This window comes from Lepidochelys olivacea, assembly GCF_965140295.1.
Source record: "Lepidochelys olivacea isolate rLepOli2 genome assembly, chromosome: 4".
NCBI classification, from domain to species: Eukaryota; Metazoa; Chordata; order Testudines; family Cheloniidae; genus Lepidochelys; species Lepidochelys olivacea.
In genome coordinates, this window is record NC_140414.1 from 20,148,901 (window position 1) to 20,168,020 (window position 19,120).

The 19,120-nt window shown below is 45.4% G+C and overlaps 1 protein-coding gene across 2 annotated transcripts in view; it reads left to right on the forward strand.

The window, feature by feature from the left end:
- The window catches only part of SEPTIN11 (septin 11), a 78,878-nt gene that overhangs the window by 38,142 nt on the left and 21,616 nt on the right, over positions 1-19,120 (forward strand). For both annotated transcript variants that reach the window (XM_084626214.1, XM_084626213.1), the window contains exons 2-5: positions 5,057-5,171; positions 11,958-12,153; positions 15,991-16,177; positions 18,313-18,474. In XM_084626214.1, the coding sequence (XP_084482340.1) occupies positions 5,057-5,171; positions 11,958-12,153; positions 15,991-16,177; positions 18,313-18,474 (660 nt within the window). The remainder of the gene's footprint in view (positions 1-5,056; positions 5,172-11,957; positions 12,154-15,990; positions 16,178-18,312; positions 18,475-19,120) is intronic.

Here is a 19,120-nt window from a genome sequence, read left to right on the forward strand (position 1 = left end):
GACGCTCCCTACCTAGGCCTTTTCCTTCCACGGGGAGGATGGACGAGAACACCACTTGCGCCTCCAACTCCTTTATTCTTCTTCCTAGAGCCACATAGTCCGCAGTGATCCGCTCAAGGTCATTCTTGGCAGTATCATTGGTGCCCACGTGGAGAAGCAGGAAGGGGTAGCGATCCGAGGGCTTGATGAGTCTCGGCAGTCTCTCCGTCACATCACGAATCTTAGCCCCTGGCAAGCAGCAGACTTCTCGGTTTTCCCGGTCAGGGCGGCAGATAGATGACTCAGTCCCCCGGAGGAGAGAGTCCCCGACCACCACCACCCGCCTTCTCCTCTTGGGGGTGGTGGTCGTGGAACCCCCAACCTCAGGACAGCGCATCTCATGCCTTCCAACCAGCGGAGTCTCCTTCTGCTTTCTCGCCCCAGACATATCATCTGGTCCACTCTCCGCAACGATACCTGTGGAGAGAACATGAAAGCGGTTAGTTACCTGTGTCTGTGTTACTGGAACCCGGACATTCCGCTTACCTCTTCTGGAGGTCACATGTTGCCAAGCTTCTTCACTGGTCTCTTGGCTCCTCTGTGCAACCTGCTCTATATCTGTAGAGCTTTGTGCCCCTAGAAGCCTATCCTGAGTTTCGTCCAGGAAATCCTCAGTTTCCCGTATGCAACGCAGGGTTGTTATCTGTTGCTCCAGACCTTCAATCTTCTCTTCCAATATGGAGACCAGCTTGCACTTTGTACAGACAAAGTCGCTTCTGTCCTGTGGAAGAAAGACAAACATGGCACATCCAGTGCAGGTCACAACAGCTGAACCCCCCCCTTCCATATCACCTTCCTACTATGAGCTTCCTCAGAGCAGTTTGCAAGACGTAAGCCTCACTGGGCTCCCTCCAGGCGAACTCCCAGGCAAACTCCTGCTGTGTGCTGCTCTGCTGTCCCCGCTGCTCAGCTGGTTCTCCGCCGCTCAGCTGGTTCGCGAAGCTCTGGCTATTTTTAAACAGCCAGGCTTCCCTGTCGCAAACAAACAGACACCCTACTGCCCGCCCCCTGCAGGCTAGCAGCCAATCAGACACTCACTCAGGCTCTCACACTGCCCCCCCAGCAAACACACGCTCGGATACTTCCTCAGCAAGCAAACAAACACAGACTCGGATACTTACCAGTCCCAGGCAAACTCCTGCTGTGTGCTGCTCTGCTGTCCCCAGCTTCTTCTTTGTTTAAGCTTAATGCATAGGCTTCAGCATTAGACATCGGGCCAGTATTTACTCCTCCCTTTCTCTTTTCTCCGCCCCTGGAAGACTAATTGCTGTTGTCGTTGGCTTTCCCCAAATATAAATGGCAACTAATGTCTCATTGCACAGACCAGCCCCCTGTAGGATTCCCGGTGCACAGCAGAATCGGTCGCGTTTCCATGCGGTATGGTCCCGTTTGTCCAGGAGGGGTTCAGACTCTGCAGACCAGTGACCCCGTTGGCATCTAATGCAGAGAAAAGCGGAGATTTTTAATGTAGGTCTCCCATGGTGTTGAGTAGAATTAGCTGGCCCTGCGGAGAGCACCAGCTGCAAAGAGTGGCCGCTGATTGGCTTTGTCCTCTCCTTGCTGTTGCAGGGAGGCAGTGGCTCTGGGATCTTGGCCCAGCCCTGCAGTACGACCTGAAGGTTCTAGTGTGTTCCAGGCTGGCTCTGCCTTGGGCTTCCTTCAGGCTAAGATGTAGCATGAGTTATGACAAATGTTTGGATTACTATGGCGTTCAACTCTGGTGATTGCCATTTCCAGCACACACATACAATTTGCAGTAGAATAAACCAGTTGTGCAGCATGACTCTGTTATGAAATTCTTATCTCCTGGATCTGCTGAATAACTCATTTACAAACAAACAATCACTTTCCTAAAATACTCCACTGAAAGAGCTAAGGGCCTGTTCTTGAGGAGTACTTAACACCCACCTTTCTTGGTGGGTCAGGCCTTAGCTTCCACTGCTTCATTAAATACTTAATTCAATGGACACTTAAAAAATGTCTAGCATCCACAGAATGTTAGTCACCCCATTCGTGTTCCGGTAAATGCTCAGGGCTCCAGTCCCGCTTTGAATTATACTTGCATAAGTATCGGTAGGAGATTCCTGTGACCTGCAGTTAATTGAATGTCTTAGGGATTCTTCCTTCAGGTTGTCAGTGTACTTGGCTATCCACAGAAGAAGGCAGGGGGTCAGCGTCCAGATCTAGCACTTGAAGACGCATCTAGCTCTTGGGATCTACATGAGGTCAGAATTGAGTGTGGAGGCCCTGTGTCCATGCCCCGATGCTGATTTTCCCTGTTCTTTCGCTGATAGGGACATTCCTGCCAGTAGTTACCCCCGAAGTGCACCTCCTAACGGGAGATGTCCAGAGGACAGGGGTGTGGTGAGGATAAAAGGCATTAATGATTCTCTGCTGCTGAGGTACTAGAGTGAAGGGTGATTGACAGATACCTGCATTCTGGTATTTGGGTTGCGGGGGGAGGGGGCCTAAAGCCTGTCAGCATGCAAAGAAAGAAAAGGCAGTCATTGCCTGTGTGTACCATGTGTCAACCTAATTTGGGGATGGCCAAGAGAGCCCCTAGATACCAGGCTTCTAATGGAAATGACAGTTTTTACATCTATAGTGCTTTCCGCCGCAGCTCTCCATAAACATTAAGGGAAGGGTTTTCAGAAGCACTCAGCCTTCACCTAACTCTGCTCCTATTGGCGTCAATGGTAAAACTCCCCCTTGCTTCAGTGGGAGTAGGTCAGTGCTGAGCTCCTTTGAAAAACCCACCATTAGACCTGGCCTGCGTGTAGCAGGTTTGCTGGCATAGCTACATCAGTCAAGGGAGTGACTTTCTCTCTCTCCATCCCCAGTGGATGTATCTGTGCTGGCAAATACAGTAATACTGGCAAAAAAGTCCTTTTGCTGGTAAATCTTGGGCCTGGTTTACACTAGAAAATTAAGTCCGTTTAACTGCGTTGGTCAGGGTGTGAGTTAAGTGTAGACAAGACCTTACTCTCTTCAGAAAACTGGCTTAAGTTTCACTGGCAAACCCTTTCAAGTGTATGGTAACAGGGTTTGCCGGTATACCTCCGCCAGTATATCTGTGCCAGCAAACCCTTGGAAGTGTAGATGAGGCCCTGGTCTCACAGTCCCTGAGCAATAGGGCTGCTGTTTTTCTGGATGGGAAATGGGCACGGGAAAGGTCAATGACTTGCCCCTTGTTGAGCAGCAAATCACTGGCAAATGGGAGAACAGAACACAAAGCAGCAAACAAGGATGATCCCTAAGAACTAGATTAAACACCATTTCTCTAAGGACTTGATCCAAACCCAGTTGGAGTCAAGGGAAAGACTCCCACTGAGTTCAGTGGGTTTTGGATCAGGCCCAGGCTATACAGGATTATAATTTAGTTGCAAACATACAACATACATTGAGTAGCTTCTGTGCAAATGTCTGGCATTGGAAAACATTTAAAGGTCCGAAGTCTGGGGCACCCAACACAAGCTGCAGGGAATGACCTCTTTTTCTGTTTCATGGAGTCCTGTAATCTGTTTTCAAGGTATTTGTGTCGATGTGATTTGGCAGAAGAGCTAACTAGTGTGGCTGCTTTTTTCTAGACTAAAATGTAAGTTATTACACAGCTGTTGTGGAAAACTCTCTAAATAGAACATTGGACTTGCTCCAACTCTTCATCCTGCGAGGTCTTTGCTGGTACAATAAACCCCATGGAAATATCTGTTGGTGTGTCTTTCAGTTCAGGGTGCCCGACCAAGACAGCAGAGGCAAATGGATGGGGAGGGAACTACTGGTTAAACCTTCCCAGGTGCTTAAAGTGACCCTGAATGAGGACTAGAATGCATCTGATTCGGGTGACTGTACTGATCCTTCAAGGCTATGGAATATGAGATGTGCTCTGTACGGGAAATTGTGCATCACGTTAAAAAGCCAAGGGATGATTGCCCTGCTTTCTCACCTTACAACGATGTTATGTGTAAACCAAACCACCCATAGAGCAGCGCGCACATGGTCCTTGTCAGAACGCGGCATCCAAAGCCTTTCAAAGCCAGGGGTTTAGCTGGCTTTAGCGGCATTATCTGAACAATGCGAACAATGCCCTGCTGCTGTCGTAAAACAATAGTCAGCACTGAAGCACAAAGTGTCCCCTTTCTGCTATGTTGCTGTGCTGATTAGTAGAGTTCTGGGAAGTTCCTTTTTCCATGACAAATGTAACGGAATAGCGAGCTGGGTTCTCCACTTATTTAAATCAGGACTCCCGACATTGAAGTCAAAATCCCAAGGGGCCAGCTGGGGCTAGCCAGATGTCAGCATGATCCAGCCACAGCCCCTTCTCAGCCCAACACATCCCCTATTGCAGGGGCAGTGGTGGAGAAGCTGCCTATCATTCTGCACCAGACAGGAAATCCTCAACAAGGGAGAGGTAACCAGCTTCCATCGCCTCTGCACCACCGGAGCTGCCCAATGGTAACAAAGCAAGGCAGAGAATCTGTCTCGCCAGGTGCACCGTAGTGGGGGCTCGTCTGATCACAGCTAAAATTGAAGCGTGGTCGGGTGTGGTCACATCATTACTACTCTGAGTGAAGTCCTGCAGTACCTAGTTGTCTGACTGTGTATGTCGCTTCCTAACTTTTTTCTTCTATGGCCACAGGAATGGTGGAAACTGGGGCACAGAATTTCAGTTTCATCTTCTGCAATTTGCTAATGCTTGCTGATCTGCCAGTCACTGGCACGGAACTACCTACTTCCTGTGGTTTGGGGGCATTGTAGATAGCTACCCCCCCAGGAGAGTTGGATAGATCACACACAAGGAAGACATTGAGGGTTGGGGAGGAAAATGGTCCAGAATAAGTGGTTGAGAATCTACTCTGTCTATTCTTTCCCTCCTGCCCTCAACCACCTTGACTAAAATGGGTCCCAGTGAGAGATTATTCTCCTCTCCTTTGAGAGTGGTGGGTACTCCTATATCTTTCACCTGCATACGTTGTTGTTCTACATCTTTGTTACAAATATTTCTGTTTGGGATTTTCAGAATGACGAGCTTCGAAACCTGTCCCTCTCTGGTCATGTTGGCTTTGACAGTCTTCCAGATCAGCTGGTCAACAAATCAACCTCTCAAGGGTTCTGCTTCAACATTCTTTGTGTTGGTAAGTGATGCTGCACTGCTGAGAAAATGGCTTTTCACATCAAGACATCATGTGACAAGAAAATTATTAATTTAAACAAAGAGGGGTGGGGTGGGTATGTTTGTGAATAAATAAAAACAAAAAAACCCTTCCATTCAATAACATGGATAAGATATAAACCAATAGGGTGAGCATTATAAAAGTATCAGGACCCAGGGAGGGACTGATTTAAATCACTAAGTGGAAAGCCTTGATTTTAATCAACTTTTCCATTTGTGCTTCAGTTATTTTCTAAGGAAAGGTGCATTCTCATTGGTTGACATAATCATTAAAACAAGTTGATTTACAACTAAATAGAGCCTTTACACTAGTGTTGGTACGTCTTTTCCTTACCTAGGAGGGCATGCTATCACTATATACATTTATTTCAGCAACATATAGCTTTAATATTCACTGATTCTTTCTTGTACATTTTAGTATGTTAGAAAATGGTGAGTGCTATATATTGCTTATTCACTAGATGATTAACTTTTTGCTCATGATTTGTGTCAAGGTATATTAAGATAACTGGAATTTAATGAAAACACGCGTTTATTTTTGGTATTTGAAGAGGGAATATGTTTGGGCCTTAATATATTTTGTATTAAACCCAGATTTCATTTTAAACAAGCTTGTTTTTTTTAAATGATGATATAAATTGCTTTTCCCCTCCCCCGGGGGTGAGGTTGACCGTAGGCTGTACGTACAGACTTCAGGCCTGCTCCTGTCCACATTTTAATATATGAGTCACTTTACGCTTGAGAGTAAGGCCAAGAGATTTCTCATGTGTCTGTGTTGGAACAGGGTGGGCTTGGGCCTGATTCTGTGTTATAATAAGGCCCTATTATAGACTCGAAGGTCAGAATGGACCATCATGATCCTCTAGTCTGACCACCTGCACAACGCAGGCCACAGAATCTCCCCCACCCACTCCTGCAATAAACCTCTCACCTATGTCTGAGCTATTGAAGTCCTCAAATTGTGGTTTAAAGACGTTAAGGTGCAGAGAATCCTCCAGCAAGTGACCCGTGCCTCACGCTGCAGGGGAAGGCGAAAAACCCCCAGGGCTTCTGCCAATCTGCCCTGGAGGAAAATTCCTTCCTGACCCCAAGTGTGGCGATCAGCTAAACCCTGAGCATGTGGGCAAGACTCACCAGCCAGACACCCAGGAAAGAATTCTCTGTAGTAACTCAGATCCCACCCCATCTAACATCCCATCACAGGCCATTGGGCCTATTTACCACTAATAGTCAAGATCAATTAATTGCCCAAATTATGTTATCCCATCATACGATCTCCTCCATAAACTTATCAAGTTTAATCTTGAAGCCAGATAGGTCTTTTGCCCCCACTGCTTCCCTCGCTCTGACAATGCCGGGGGGCCTTAAGGTGGGTGTGAATGAGAATCAGGCCTACCACCTCGTTTATATCGTATTTAATCGGGGTACTGCAGGTACAGCATCTGTTCACTTGCCTTAGTTACTTTGTTTCTCCCAATTATTCAGAGCTGAAATCCCAAATCTTATTGTCTAGGGGAGACACACATCTGTGGGTTGGAAAACAACCTTGCCTCTTCCCCCTCCCATCCCCCACCCGTCCTCCAGTGATTAGTACTTTCAAGCTATACCAAATAAAAAAAAAAAAAAGTATATGGCTCAAACTCGGGGAACCATGTGTCAAAACAGTTTTAACATCTTGGTTGTCTTCAAGATATCATCTAAAATTGCTCAAACATTGAATGCACTTCTGTGTGCAAACAAAACACTTAGCTTGGCAGAACGTTCCAGAAACTATCTATTTCCATTGCTCATGTGTTGAAGCAAAATGTTTTCTCTTTTTTTCTGATTAAGGACTTGAGGTTTATTTTTTTTTAAAATGCTTTGACTGGATTTTCATGTCATGTTTAGAATATTGTCCACAGTGCAGTTTCAGCTATCTGAATCCACATCTGGCGAACCAGACTAGACTGCACTCGCAGCATTAAGTGTTCAGGAGCTAGACAGGAGAATGAGCATGGAGAAATATGACCAGAGCGACTGACCATCTCTTAGCAGCATGAAGCTGTTTAAAATTCAGCAGGGAGCTTCCCGATTAGCAAGCAGTTGGATGATCAAAATGGCATAAATTGGTTGCTTTTTTTTCCTCCTGCGGTAAACCATTCCTAGCCTAGCGTGACTCAATTTGTCTTCATTAACGTGGCAATTTGCTCCACGTTTTTTCTTTTTCAAAGTGTGCCGGTCAACTTTTGTTAAGCTCCAAATAGAAATTTCACACACACGTTGCTGCTATTGTCCAAAGGAAGGAGAAAAAAACCTGGCATCTCTTTGAGGGAAAGCACACAATTGGCTCTTGCATGGTGACGTAATGCTTCTAAATGTAGCATGTCTTGAGCCACAGAGAACAGTATGCAATGATGGCTATGTTTGCTTTAGCAGCTCGCCATCAAACACTGCTCTAGTGATTTACAGTAGAACTGTTTAATAATAGTAATTCCATGCACAGTGCATTCCTCATGGGGACCACATTGAGCTGGTCTGTGGCTATGATATAGATACATATTTTTAAAAGCCTTATTGCTTTGAGCTTTGCGAGCTGGGATTCAAGCTGCTCTTGGTTTGGAGAAAGTATTGCTTTCCAGCTGTAACAGTTTGAGAGACTGGCAGCTAAAACCAGGCGGGAAGTGAAGCAAAAGGGAAAGCCAGATGGCTATGAGAATGACATGATTTTAAGGCTCCCTGTATATCGTGCAACTTTCCAGGATAGGAGCGCCTTGAAAATCTGTAAATCCCAGCATTTCTAGCCTCCATGGTTACTGGCCCCTTAAGATGATCATTGATCCCACAGGCTAGGAGTGGGCTTTTGGACACTGGTCCACGTTTAAATATTGTTAGTTTTAGGCCCCAAACCAATGTTTCATTCCCTGCCTGTATATGTTTGCAAGCATCAAGACTTATTCATGTGGCGTGTGAATCAATGCAAGAAAAGCAGGAGCTGTGGTATTGTTCCAATGAGAAAACAATAATGAATAGGTATAGATATCTTAGGCTCCCTTGGTGGAAGGATTACGGCTAGGAGAAAACGGTTCCGCTAGAAAGCTGAGCATGCCAAACCAGCCCTGTGAGGGATGGAATGAAACCAAAGGTGTACAAGTCTGGGTTCAGCGGGGTGGTGTGATTCTGACCTGGAGCAGCTCTGCAATTTGGGACCCTTCCTTAGAGCACAGTGAGAAGGGAAGGATCAGCTGCTTTGAGAGTGGGCTCTCGAGTATTAGCGTTGGGCAGGTTGCTGGAATGCGGGCTGTCCAGTGCTAGCGCTGAATGGGCAGAGACCCTGGGTATGTCTAGCCTGCAACAGCTGGGGGTGATTGCCACCGGAGCCAGCAAATCCAAGCTAGCTTTAATCTAGCTCGCTCGGCACCCAGAGCTGTGAAGCTATGGCCTGGCTCAGTGCAGACTGTACAGACCCGTCTGGGTCGCTGGGTAATTACATGTGGGGTTAGCCCACACGCTCGTGGCATCACTGCTCCAGTACCCGAGCCAGCCAGATGAAATCTGGTTCAGGTATGTTGGCCGCAGCTGCAGTTACAGTCAGTGATTGTAGTCTGGACGCCCCCCCTGTGACGCAGTGTCGGTTCAACGCATGCTGTTCTCGTGGAACCCAATCTTTCTTTCCATAGTCCATGCCAAATAGAGACAGTGATCTTTTGTTATTTAAAGGGGACACTGTATTACTACATGTGAACGGAGTGGACCCTGGCGAATAAACCGGTCCTTAACTTAAAAATAGGCTGATCATCTTTGGTTATTAAATGGAAACAGCCATCGCAGACGGGTTACTCTTTGCTGCTGGCCTCTTACAAGGAGGTCTCTCACATTACCACCTTTACTTTCAGAAAGACCCCATTCCTCAGTACTGCCTTCCCTCAAGGTATCTTAGTGGTGACTTGAAAACAAATTGGGCCCATAGATTCCCTTTTTGCTTGCTTAATATATTTAAAATGGTTTTGCTTTTAACAATTTTTCTCCCTTTCCTGCTTGTGTTTTTACATTAGAAATTCATGTCTAGTCTGCCCTGGAATGCTCTGTGATAACCAGTGCAATGATGAGGTCACAAGAGTGCAAGTTGAGCGTTTGAGAAAAGAGATTGGTAGTCACTCTTTTAAATTCTTGGTTTCTGTGGTTTGTTTTTAGTTTTGTTTTGTCAATACCTACTTACTGTTAACTTCCATGACTAACATTTTGGTTAAAGGAATTCTTTAATGGAAGGGAGTGCTGATTCTTTACCAATGTGTTAGTGCTCACAATGAGCAGACTTTGAAGCCCTCCAGCAAAACTAAAGAAGACCAAGTTTTGCTATTCTTGTCCCCTTTAAGTTTAAAAAGCAAGTAGAAAAGCAGTTTCAAGAACAAAAAACAAACAAACAAAAAAACCCCAACCTTCCCATCCTTCTGTACACATCAGGCTTGGAAGAATTAGATTTTTACTGGTGAATGTCAATTTCACTGTACACAAACTGGTCAAAAAATATTTCCATGGATAACCATTGATATTTACAGATAGGCAAAGTAAGAGAAATGCTGCTTCAGAACTTAGTTTGATTTAAGGCTATTTACTTTGTATATTTTGACATGCAGTGTAGGCAATTTGTGTGTTTAATAGGTGCAAAACTTTTTAATTTTTTGAATCTTAACGTTTGCTGTCGTTAAATAATTGTTGTCCGCCCCCCTCCCATAACTTTGGAGAACTGTAAAAATTAAAATAGATGGAAAACGATGCTTAAATAAACATTTCTATTATCCATCAAAATTATTATATACAAAACATTGAATTCTGCCAGGCCTAACCATAAATTAGCTAAAACTGCACAAACCTGATTTTTAATATTTATAATCCTTTGCCTTTTAAGTTGCCTTTAAGAAATAACTTGCATTTCTATGTATCTATATCCTGGCTTCCTCATTAAGGCCTCAATCCTGCAGTTAGATCTAAATCCAGACCTTGAACCTATGCAGAGTCCCATTGACTTCAAACAATATAATTACTGATTTCTGTGGGGATCTACGTGGATGCGGGGGTTTGCCTGCTTTGATTTGATTGCCACAACAGGACCTAGACCAGCGATATACACCTCCCTCCATTTACTATCTTGTGTGGAATGATGATAAAGTCTTGGAGCTTGTACATTTGAACAGATCCTTCCACTTAATCCTGTTTTAAACATTCATTTACCTGTGTTACTAATTACATCTCAAATTAATAAAATTGAAAGACTTTTAAAAGTCAATATTTATGCCGCACATTTGGATTCTTTACTTTTTTGCCTTTCTCTCAGCTGAGACTGTGAAAATCAAGTCATCTAATTTTTATTGATTTTTTTTCATTATTGGGTTTTTGATTCTACAGTGATTTAGTTTGAAAAATATTGCAGGAGAATTGAATTTACTGTATGTTTGACTAATGCAACAGCTTCCATTGGAATTTTTAAAAAATGTAAAAGTCTATAAATCTGAGTTTGGAGGGTCCCGTTTCTTTGTAAGAAAAATGCTGTTAAGATTAGTGTCTAGCTCATAATAAGAGGGAATTTGAGCATGGTTATTTCTCGAGACAGCATTCTGAATACTGTACCAGGGTTATGTACAAGTTAGGAGTATTTGGGACGCACATGTCCTATAAACAGTGTGTGAGGAGTGTCTGGGCAAAGAATTAACTTCTTCATGAGTTTGTAGAGAGGATATTACATAAACAATCAGTCTAGTGTGAAAATAATCAGCAATGGCGGAAGAAAACACGAAGGAAAAGTGTACTTAGGAATGTAGGATTTGCCATATTTACATCTTGGGTCTAACAAGTCTAATAACCTGCTTCCAGCAATGGCTGATTCCCGCTCCTTCAGCGGAAGGCAACTCTTGTTTTCCCCCATCTAGAAAACTCACCTGGTCTGTTGACCAGTGCTGCACATTTCAGCTTCCTACCCAGCCCACAACACTTCGAATCTCTTCTCTAAGAAGACCTAGTCCAGGAGACCTATAAAGCCTAATTCACCCCCTCCCCAAGAGGGGTGTTAACAAAATTGTTGTCAGGAAAGTATATTTATTAACCCTTTGCTCCTCCTAAAAATGATGAAACATAATTGTGCCGGTTACTTATGTATTTGCGGTATCCCATCTGTTGTCTATACATCGTCTATAACTGTAAATGTAACCCAGTGGTTGATAGGTAGGCGGGGTGTGTGTGTGTGTGTGTGTGTGTGTGGTGCTCCCTTCTGGACCCGATCCATACAGAATGGGAGTCAGTTACAGCTCTCAGCCACAGAGCGTGGCTGAAGCGGTAGAAATTCATGCGTATAGCTCTAGAGGTACCTGGTGTCTGCCAAACTGGCAGCCATCACATAATGGATTGGGGCGCTCACTTGGGCTGAGTTTCCTTTGATCAGAAGATGTAGGTAGTCCAATGATGAGCATGTCTTACAGATCCCCCTCACTGCCTGATCTGCAGGGGAAATGAGTCTGTTACAACCCCAGCTCAAGCTGTTGCAGAACTCTGAAAGTCCCCAGTTCAAAACCCGGTGGCTGACCAAGATGTCCGCCATCTTATAAGGCATCTAGGCCTGAAGAGCTTATCTCACTGTCTGAGAACCATCCACTGTGTTTTTGGTGCGACAGAAGTAACAATGTCTCTCTCTCTCTCTCTCTGCTCTAAAGAGAGCTTTGGACAGAATGGTAGGGGGGCGAGGTGGTCTCTAGCTCTAACCCATTTTTTGCCTGCTTAGGTGAAACCGGCATTGGCAAGTCAACCTTAATGGACACTCTGTTTAACACAAAGTTTGAAAGTGACCCAGCCACCCACAATGAGCCCGGTGTGAGGTTGAAAGCAAGAAGCTATGAACTCCAGGAGAGCAACGTCCGTCTGAAGCTGACCATTGTTGACACAGTTGGATTTGGAGATCAGATTAATAAAGATGACAGGTAAAGTCCCTTCTGCATAGGAAGGGGGTCTTGCATTGATTCCTCCTCAGGCTGGAAGGGCTTGAACGTACTACAGGAATATTCAGTATCCAATGTCCTCAAGGACTGCAGCATCAAACCTGGTGCTGCTGTAGCAGTTGGGTTTAGTGGCACTCTGATTAAGGAAACCGCATAGTCCAGCAGATAGAACACTGGACTGGGACTTGGGAGACCTTGGTTCTATTCCCTGACCTGCTGTGTGACCATGCATAGGTCCCGTCAGCTCTCTCTGGGTATGGCTACACAGCAAAGAAAAACCTACAGCTAGCCCCTACCAGCTGACTCAGGCTGTGGGGCTGTTTAATTGCTTTGTAGACTTGTATGCTCAGGCTGGAGCCTGGGCTCTGGGACCCTACAAGGTGGGAGCAAAGAAACAGCCCCGTGAGCCCAAGTCAGCTGGCACAGGCCAGCCCTGGGTGTCTAGTTGCTGTGTAGACCTACCCTAAGCTTTTTTCTCCTCTCATCCTTTGTCAGTCTTGTCTATTTAGAATGTAAGCTCTTCAAAGTGGAGACTGTATCTTCTTATGTGCATGTGTAGTGCCAAGTGTAATGAAGCCCTGATTTTGATTGGGGGCCTCTAGGCACTGCTATAATAGAAATAATAATGCAGAATAATAATGCAGTGGATTGTGGAGATTTATTATGCCAAGCAAAAGTCAAGTTGCTTCTGAAAACTGTTGGTTTGACAGATGAGCTTATTAAATTGTGTAGGTTTTTAATTTGTATTAAATAATATTACTTAATTAGATAATGCTTTGCATGCTGAAAGCACTGTTTCGTCATCAACTAGGGAATCAACACGTGTAAAGCAGATAGATACTATCACTCTTTGATGAATGGGAACCTGATATGGTGAGTGAAGTGACTTGCGGAAAGGTCATTCAAATCCGTGACAAAGTTGGGACTAGAATTTAGGCATTCCTGACTCGGCGTTCATTCCTCCAGACCTCAGCAAGAGAGAACTCACTGATCACCTTGTTCTTAAGGTGATGTTGGGATGTGGATGGGTTTTAGTCTGGATGCAGATTTTCCCATTTCAGACTAGAAGTAAACGTTCTGCATGTACGTTCCAACATACTATGTAGACTGTTGTTTAATATTTCTAGGATGCCCAACTGCGCTGTCCGAATAGACATTCTTACACTTAAACAACAAGTCTGCCTTCCCCTGGGATCGCCTAATCCCAGACAGTATTTTAAGATTGTTGGGCTTGTCTTAATATTTCTATCCCTTGATGGAAAACTTCTCGAGATTCATGGCATTGGTTGGTTGTTCTTGTTTTTGGACAGTCATTGCTGTTTTAAAAAGCATCCCCATTGGCTGCGATTGCACCAAAATGCTGTGTGTGTTGTGAACTATCCAAGCTTCGCTCCTCCTGCTCTGCAGCAGCTTTTAACTAACGCACCGTGTGCCTTCCCGCAAAGGAGAAATGAAAAGTGAAGTGTGTGTTGACCGTAGGCAGCTCTGTGCTTTGAGCGATGCCATATGCTCTCAAGCTAGAAGGAAGGCAAGTCAGAGAAGGAGCAGGTGTTCAGCATGGGAACATGGCAGCTTGTTACTGCTGGGTCACTTTGCGTTTGATTCATTCAACAGACAGCAAGAGCAGGCAGTATTGTTATTGGAGTCCCTCAGACTTCACTCTCCAGAGCTCCTTTAGAGAGGCAGCCACAGCGTGACGGGCACAGGAAAGCCATTATTCCAACTCTGCCGCAGAACAGTCCGAGACTTGTCACCTGTGACTGCAGCAACGGGGGCTACCAGACTAGGGCTTTCCAGACCATTTTGGTGACCCTTTTGTACAGCATCTTCTCTAATTTCAGACCACGACAGGTCCCAAGCAGACAGCCACAGCCTCTTCTACAATACACTATTGTCTGAGGCCTCCTTGGATCATCTGTGTCAGATCAGACAGTGTTACTCAGGGGTTGGAGACTGGAGGGAGGACTGTGTTCTGAGCACTCACCGTGAGGTGTTTGACCGCTGTTTTGTAAGCCATGTGGTTAACAGTGCTGACCACCGTGTGCCCTGCACAGGTGGTTGTTAGATCTGGGCCGTATTCCGCACCAATCTACACTCCCAAGAGCTAAACCAGGGAGGAATGTGGTGGATCACACACCCAATCATGCGCTGCTGCATACAGCCTTCAAATAGCTGCCCTGCAGTCTGGAGCCGGACTTGGTTCCCTGCTCTGGATTCAGATACTGGATGCATTTCTGGCTACCTGCACAGGGAATGTTCTCAGCTCCTCCACCTGTGACCCCTAACGGGCTCATCTTCATCCTGTCCGCTCTTATCACCATGAGGCTGCTGTGAGACCTGAAGTGTCGGGAACATCTCATGGCTTTATGCTCCTGTCGCTTCTCTGAGTGTTTTTTCTTGTGCCCAAGAGTGCAGTGGGATGAGGAGATGGCAGGAAAGCAGCAGAATTTCAATGTAACTCCACTTAACAGAACTAATACCCACTCCTTGCATTGCTCTCTGGCCCCGGGGCAGGTTAAACAGCAGAACATTAAATGGAGCAGACCCTTGTCCTTTGTTTAATCTGGGCAGTGTCTTCTAAATAGCTGACTCTAATTTCAGTCTCGAAGGAGCTCTAAAATGTGAATATAAAGCTGGGATTTTGAAGCTGTATTTCCTGTGAATGAATGTCAGTGGGTTCGAACAGGGGACCTGCTAATGAGCCACAGCTTTTAAAGCCCGGGAGGGAGCCAACCAGGGTAGGGGGAGGGTGGGAAAATAGGCTGAGGCATTATTTTTGCTGGGGTCTGGCAAATGAGGCCCAGAATCTCAGCTGGTGTAAACTGGCCTCATTCTGTTGAAGTCGCAGATTTACAGCAGCTCGGGATTTACTCCACTGTGTCCAACGGACTGAGTGCACATTAGCTGCAGGAAAGATTGTTTAGTTGACTTCATTTAAAGTTTTCTAACCAGGGGATAAGAATTTGGACAATTGCGCTCTCAGCATGCACTGTGTTGTGGGTGGAGAGGGGGAATCCAATGAATGCCTGCTGTTCGAGGGCCTGACCCTGCATATGCTGTGGGTTACCAACTTTTTTTGGCTTTATTGGGAACTAGGGGTGCTCAGAACCTCAAAGGATCAGTCCCCAACTTAGAAACCTATCGGCAATAGGCTTGCATTGAGCTCAGCTTTCGGTGGATGGTGGCTAGCGCCCAGCAACAAACAGTTTGAACGGCACGAACTACAAAGCTGGGACCATGACACCCTTCTCTGAAGGCAGAGTCAATTAATGAATCAGATCGCATCTCCAGTAAAGCTGTCAAAAAAAAAAAAAAAAAATTAGCAGCTTTGCTCTGCAATCTAAACTCCTGAGAACTGGTTATCCCAGGTAAGTCTCTCTTCCCTTTAAAATAACAGCCCGGAGTTTGGAACAGCTGGTATTTTTTTTGCATCACACGTATCTGGTCGCTCTTGATGATACAGACAAGCAAATGGTTTGTGCTGTAGTGTGTGTCGAGGCTGTTGTGGCCTCCGTGATTTGAAAGCCTAGGCTCTCTTCCATCCACCATAGCTGAAATCTTGTATGATGCGTTTTCTTCTGGTCTAAGATAAAACACATGGTCATTCAGAAAGGCGTATGGGCTGGGGACGGGGCTTGGCTCCAGAAGTAGAAAATCTCATGGTGAACATGAAGGTGGTCAATGGCAGTGTCTTAAAATTAGACATGCCCCCACCCCCAAAAAAGGCAATGAGACGTCATGCGTGTCTGCCAGTTAGACTGTAACTTACCAATAGCGAATGCCCTGATCTGAAAAGAACTGTTCCTTCCAAATTTTCAGCTATAAGCCCATAGTTGAATATATCGACACTCAGTTTGAAGCCTATCTGCAGGAGGAACTGAAGATCAAGCGTTCCCTGTTTAATTACCATGACACAAGGATTCACGCCTGCCTATATTTCATCGCACCTACGGGACACTCACTGAAGTCTCTTGACCTAGTCACCATGAAGAAGCTCGACAGTAAGGTATGCACTACCCATGTCATGCCCCTGTGATTCTCTCCTGCTGCCACTTAATTTGGTGACCGTGCCAAGGATCTAGCAGAAGGTGGAAGGAAAATACCCATTCTCTCTAGCAGCTGTGAATGGATAGGAGTGCAGAGAAGGCTTAAAAGAGCTTATCAGATTTCTCGACAGCAAGAGCAGGTTAGCACTAATGAATTTCCAAAGGCTCTCCCCATTAACTGGGATTTGGGCAAAAATCTGGGTTCTTTTTCATCCAAACTGGTCCACCATGTCCAGTTAGAATGATAACATCACCCACTTTACTCCACACCAGCCCCAAATGAGCAGCAATGCTGAAACAGGCTGCTGCAAATGAAACTATAGTGTGTGCTCACACGGATGGCCCTCGTTTCATACCAATAGAGCCCCATTTTTGGCATTTGGGGGTCAAAACTCCTCTGTGCTTTGCTGCAAATGCCCCCCTCACAGCCAAACACTATTTGATATAGTTGATCAGCAATTCTGCACTGCAGGCAAAACTATCCTTACTGATGATATAGCCAGTAGATCTAGCAGTGGGTGGGGCGCTGATTTAGCCCTCAGATGGGTAAAGAGAAGCTCCTGTTCAAATGTTTCATGTTCAAGAGCATCTTTTAGCAGAGAAAAGTTAGCTGAAAACCCAAGCCCCTTGAAAGGAAGCTGGTATTCCTAAATACTTAAATGCCCTCTGCCCACCAGCACTGTGACATGGTCAGCTGCTTGCATTCTGGTTTGAAATACGTGCAGGACAGGAAAGCGGGCAGCTGGAGCTCTTCATTTCATATGCGTAGAACGTTCCACGTCTATTGAGTGACTCTGGAGCCCAAGAGCCATGAAGAATTCGTAACAGGTTTCCTGATGATGATGATGATGATGTGGGTAAAGCTTCGAGTCGTCTTGTTCTGTAGTTGCAGAGATTTGCTGAGAATTTGCCTGTAATTGGCACTAGTCTTAACTTCTCCCTGGACAGGGATTAGTTGCTGTTACAGGGCCATCCTCAGAAAGGAATTAGTCTATATAATTTAAGAGGATTTTCAAGTACTGTAGTTAAAATGTCTCCATATAGGTCCATATTAACGTCTTCCTTACTGTAGCAGCATTTTATATTGCCACAGGGCAGAATAAATGAAGGAAGGCTACTAATCAACCCTAGATCACACCTCGCAGTCTGGTCTTTTCAGAGTTGGTTTAAAAGGCACTGTTGAGCAAGAGCTACATTAACCTATGGCTGTGGTGAGCTGGATAGGCCAGACCCTTGGGGACCATAAGCAAGTTACAACAGCCAGCAATCTAGGGCGAGAGAGAGACCAAGAAAGGATACACAGATCTTCATTTGTCACAGCAGAGCTGTGGCCTGCATGAAGCTCCCTGATCCCTATCGCCCCATGGTCCTCAGCCAATGTAAATTAGTGTAGCTCCATCTGAGGATCTGGCTCTGCGTCCAGTTTCTTCCTGTATGTACTTGAAGTTTGCCAAATTTAGTGCGACTCCCCTAAGCAGTATAGGGGGGATGCAAGCTTCTTTAATGGGGGAGGACAAGGTTGCTCATTTCAGGCCAATGCAATAAAGGGACAATTCATCTCTGTCCAATCCCTACACTTTGTTCATCTTATATGAACGTTTCCTTTTAATACTAGGCTGTAGAGGTGCTCAAGGATAAATCTCTAGGCTGTTTTCTGAAGGTGAGCTCTAGAGTAGTTAAGCATGCTACACGTCTGAAGAGGATGAGTGCCTAGATGGTAATTTCCTTTGGAACTGTTTGGATAGTCTGTCTGACAGCATTTCCTCTCCGCCCTAGTTAAAAAAGTAAACAACTGCTACAGAAGAGGAAATAACATGTTGCCAAATTGCATTTGACTTTTAATGGAGCCCTTCTCTACACATGAAAAGCGATTGGCGCAATCCTGTCTCAGCCAACGTTGCTTGCTTCACCACCCCCCCAAAAATATCAAATGCAGTGGATGGACCGGCAATTTCTGTTCTAGTAGAAAGTTTGTATTGCATCACTGTTTTTATGTGCCATGTTCTTTGTCCTCTTCTGGTTGAATATATTGAGGGAGGTGTCCTTTATGAGGCCATTGGCAAAGTAAAATGACAGCGCTCTCTTTGCCTTGCAGGTTAACATTATCCCTATAATAGCCAAAGCTGATACGATTGCAAAAAACGAGTTGCATAAATTCAAGAGTAAAATCATGAGTGAGCTGGTCAGCAATGGTGTCCAGATCTATCAGTTCCCCACAGATGAAGAGACAGTGGCTGAGATAAATGCTACAATGAGTGTAAGTATTGTTTTTCTGAACCCATCCATCCCCACCCCCAGGGCAGGGGGATGCTGCATCCTTTTGCTTTTCCAACTGAAACTCAAACATGAGCCAATAAATAGAGTTTGATGGAAGCCCCCCTCCGCTCTGGTCAGCAGGACTTAATAAAACGGGGTGGGCTTGGGCTTGAAAATATTTCTTCTCTGCTGAGCGTGTCCTTTCCCATGTGCTTTCCCCCTTACTAAATATTCATATCCCCGGAGGGCAGAGTGATCAGGGCAGAGGACTTGGAGCAAGGCCTCCTGTTCCCACTCATTGCTTGTTGCTGGGTGATCCACTTCACCTTCCTTTGATTAAGTTTCTGGGGGAGGGCTAGAATCAGGCAGCTGGTGCTCTGGTCCCGTGTGGAGCAGTTCTGGGTAGTGCGGTGGTTAAAGTGGTGGGGACTGCTGGCAACTGACCTCTGCTAGCACAAACTGCACCAGTGGTAGCAATAAGAGAGATTTTTAGGGAAATAAAGCTAGTGTAGGCAGGTCTTTACACAAGGGTTACGCAGGGAGAGATGAATTGCACCCCGGGAGGCTTGTTTGAAAAAGCAGAGGAGGAATCTAAGCCCTTTGCCTCTAACTGTATTACAGTAGCACATAGAGGTCCCCAACCAAGA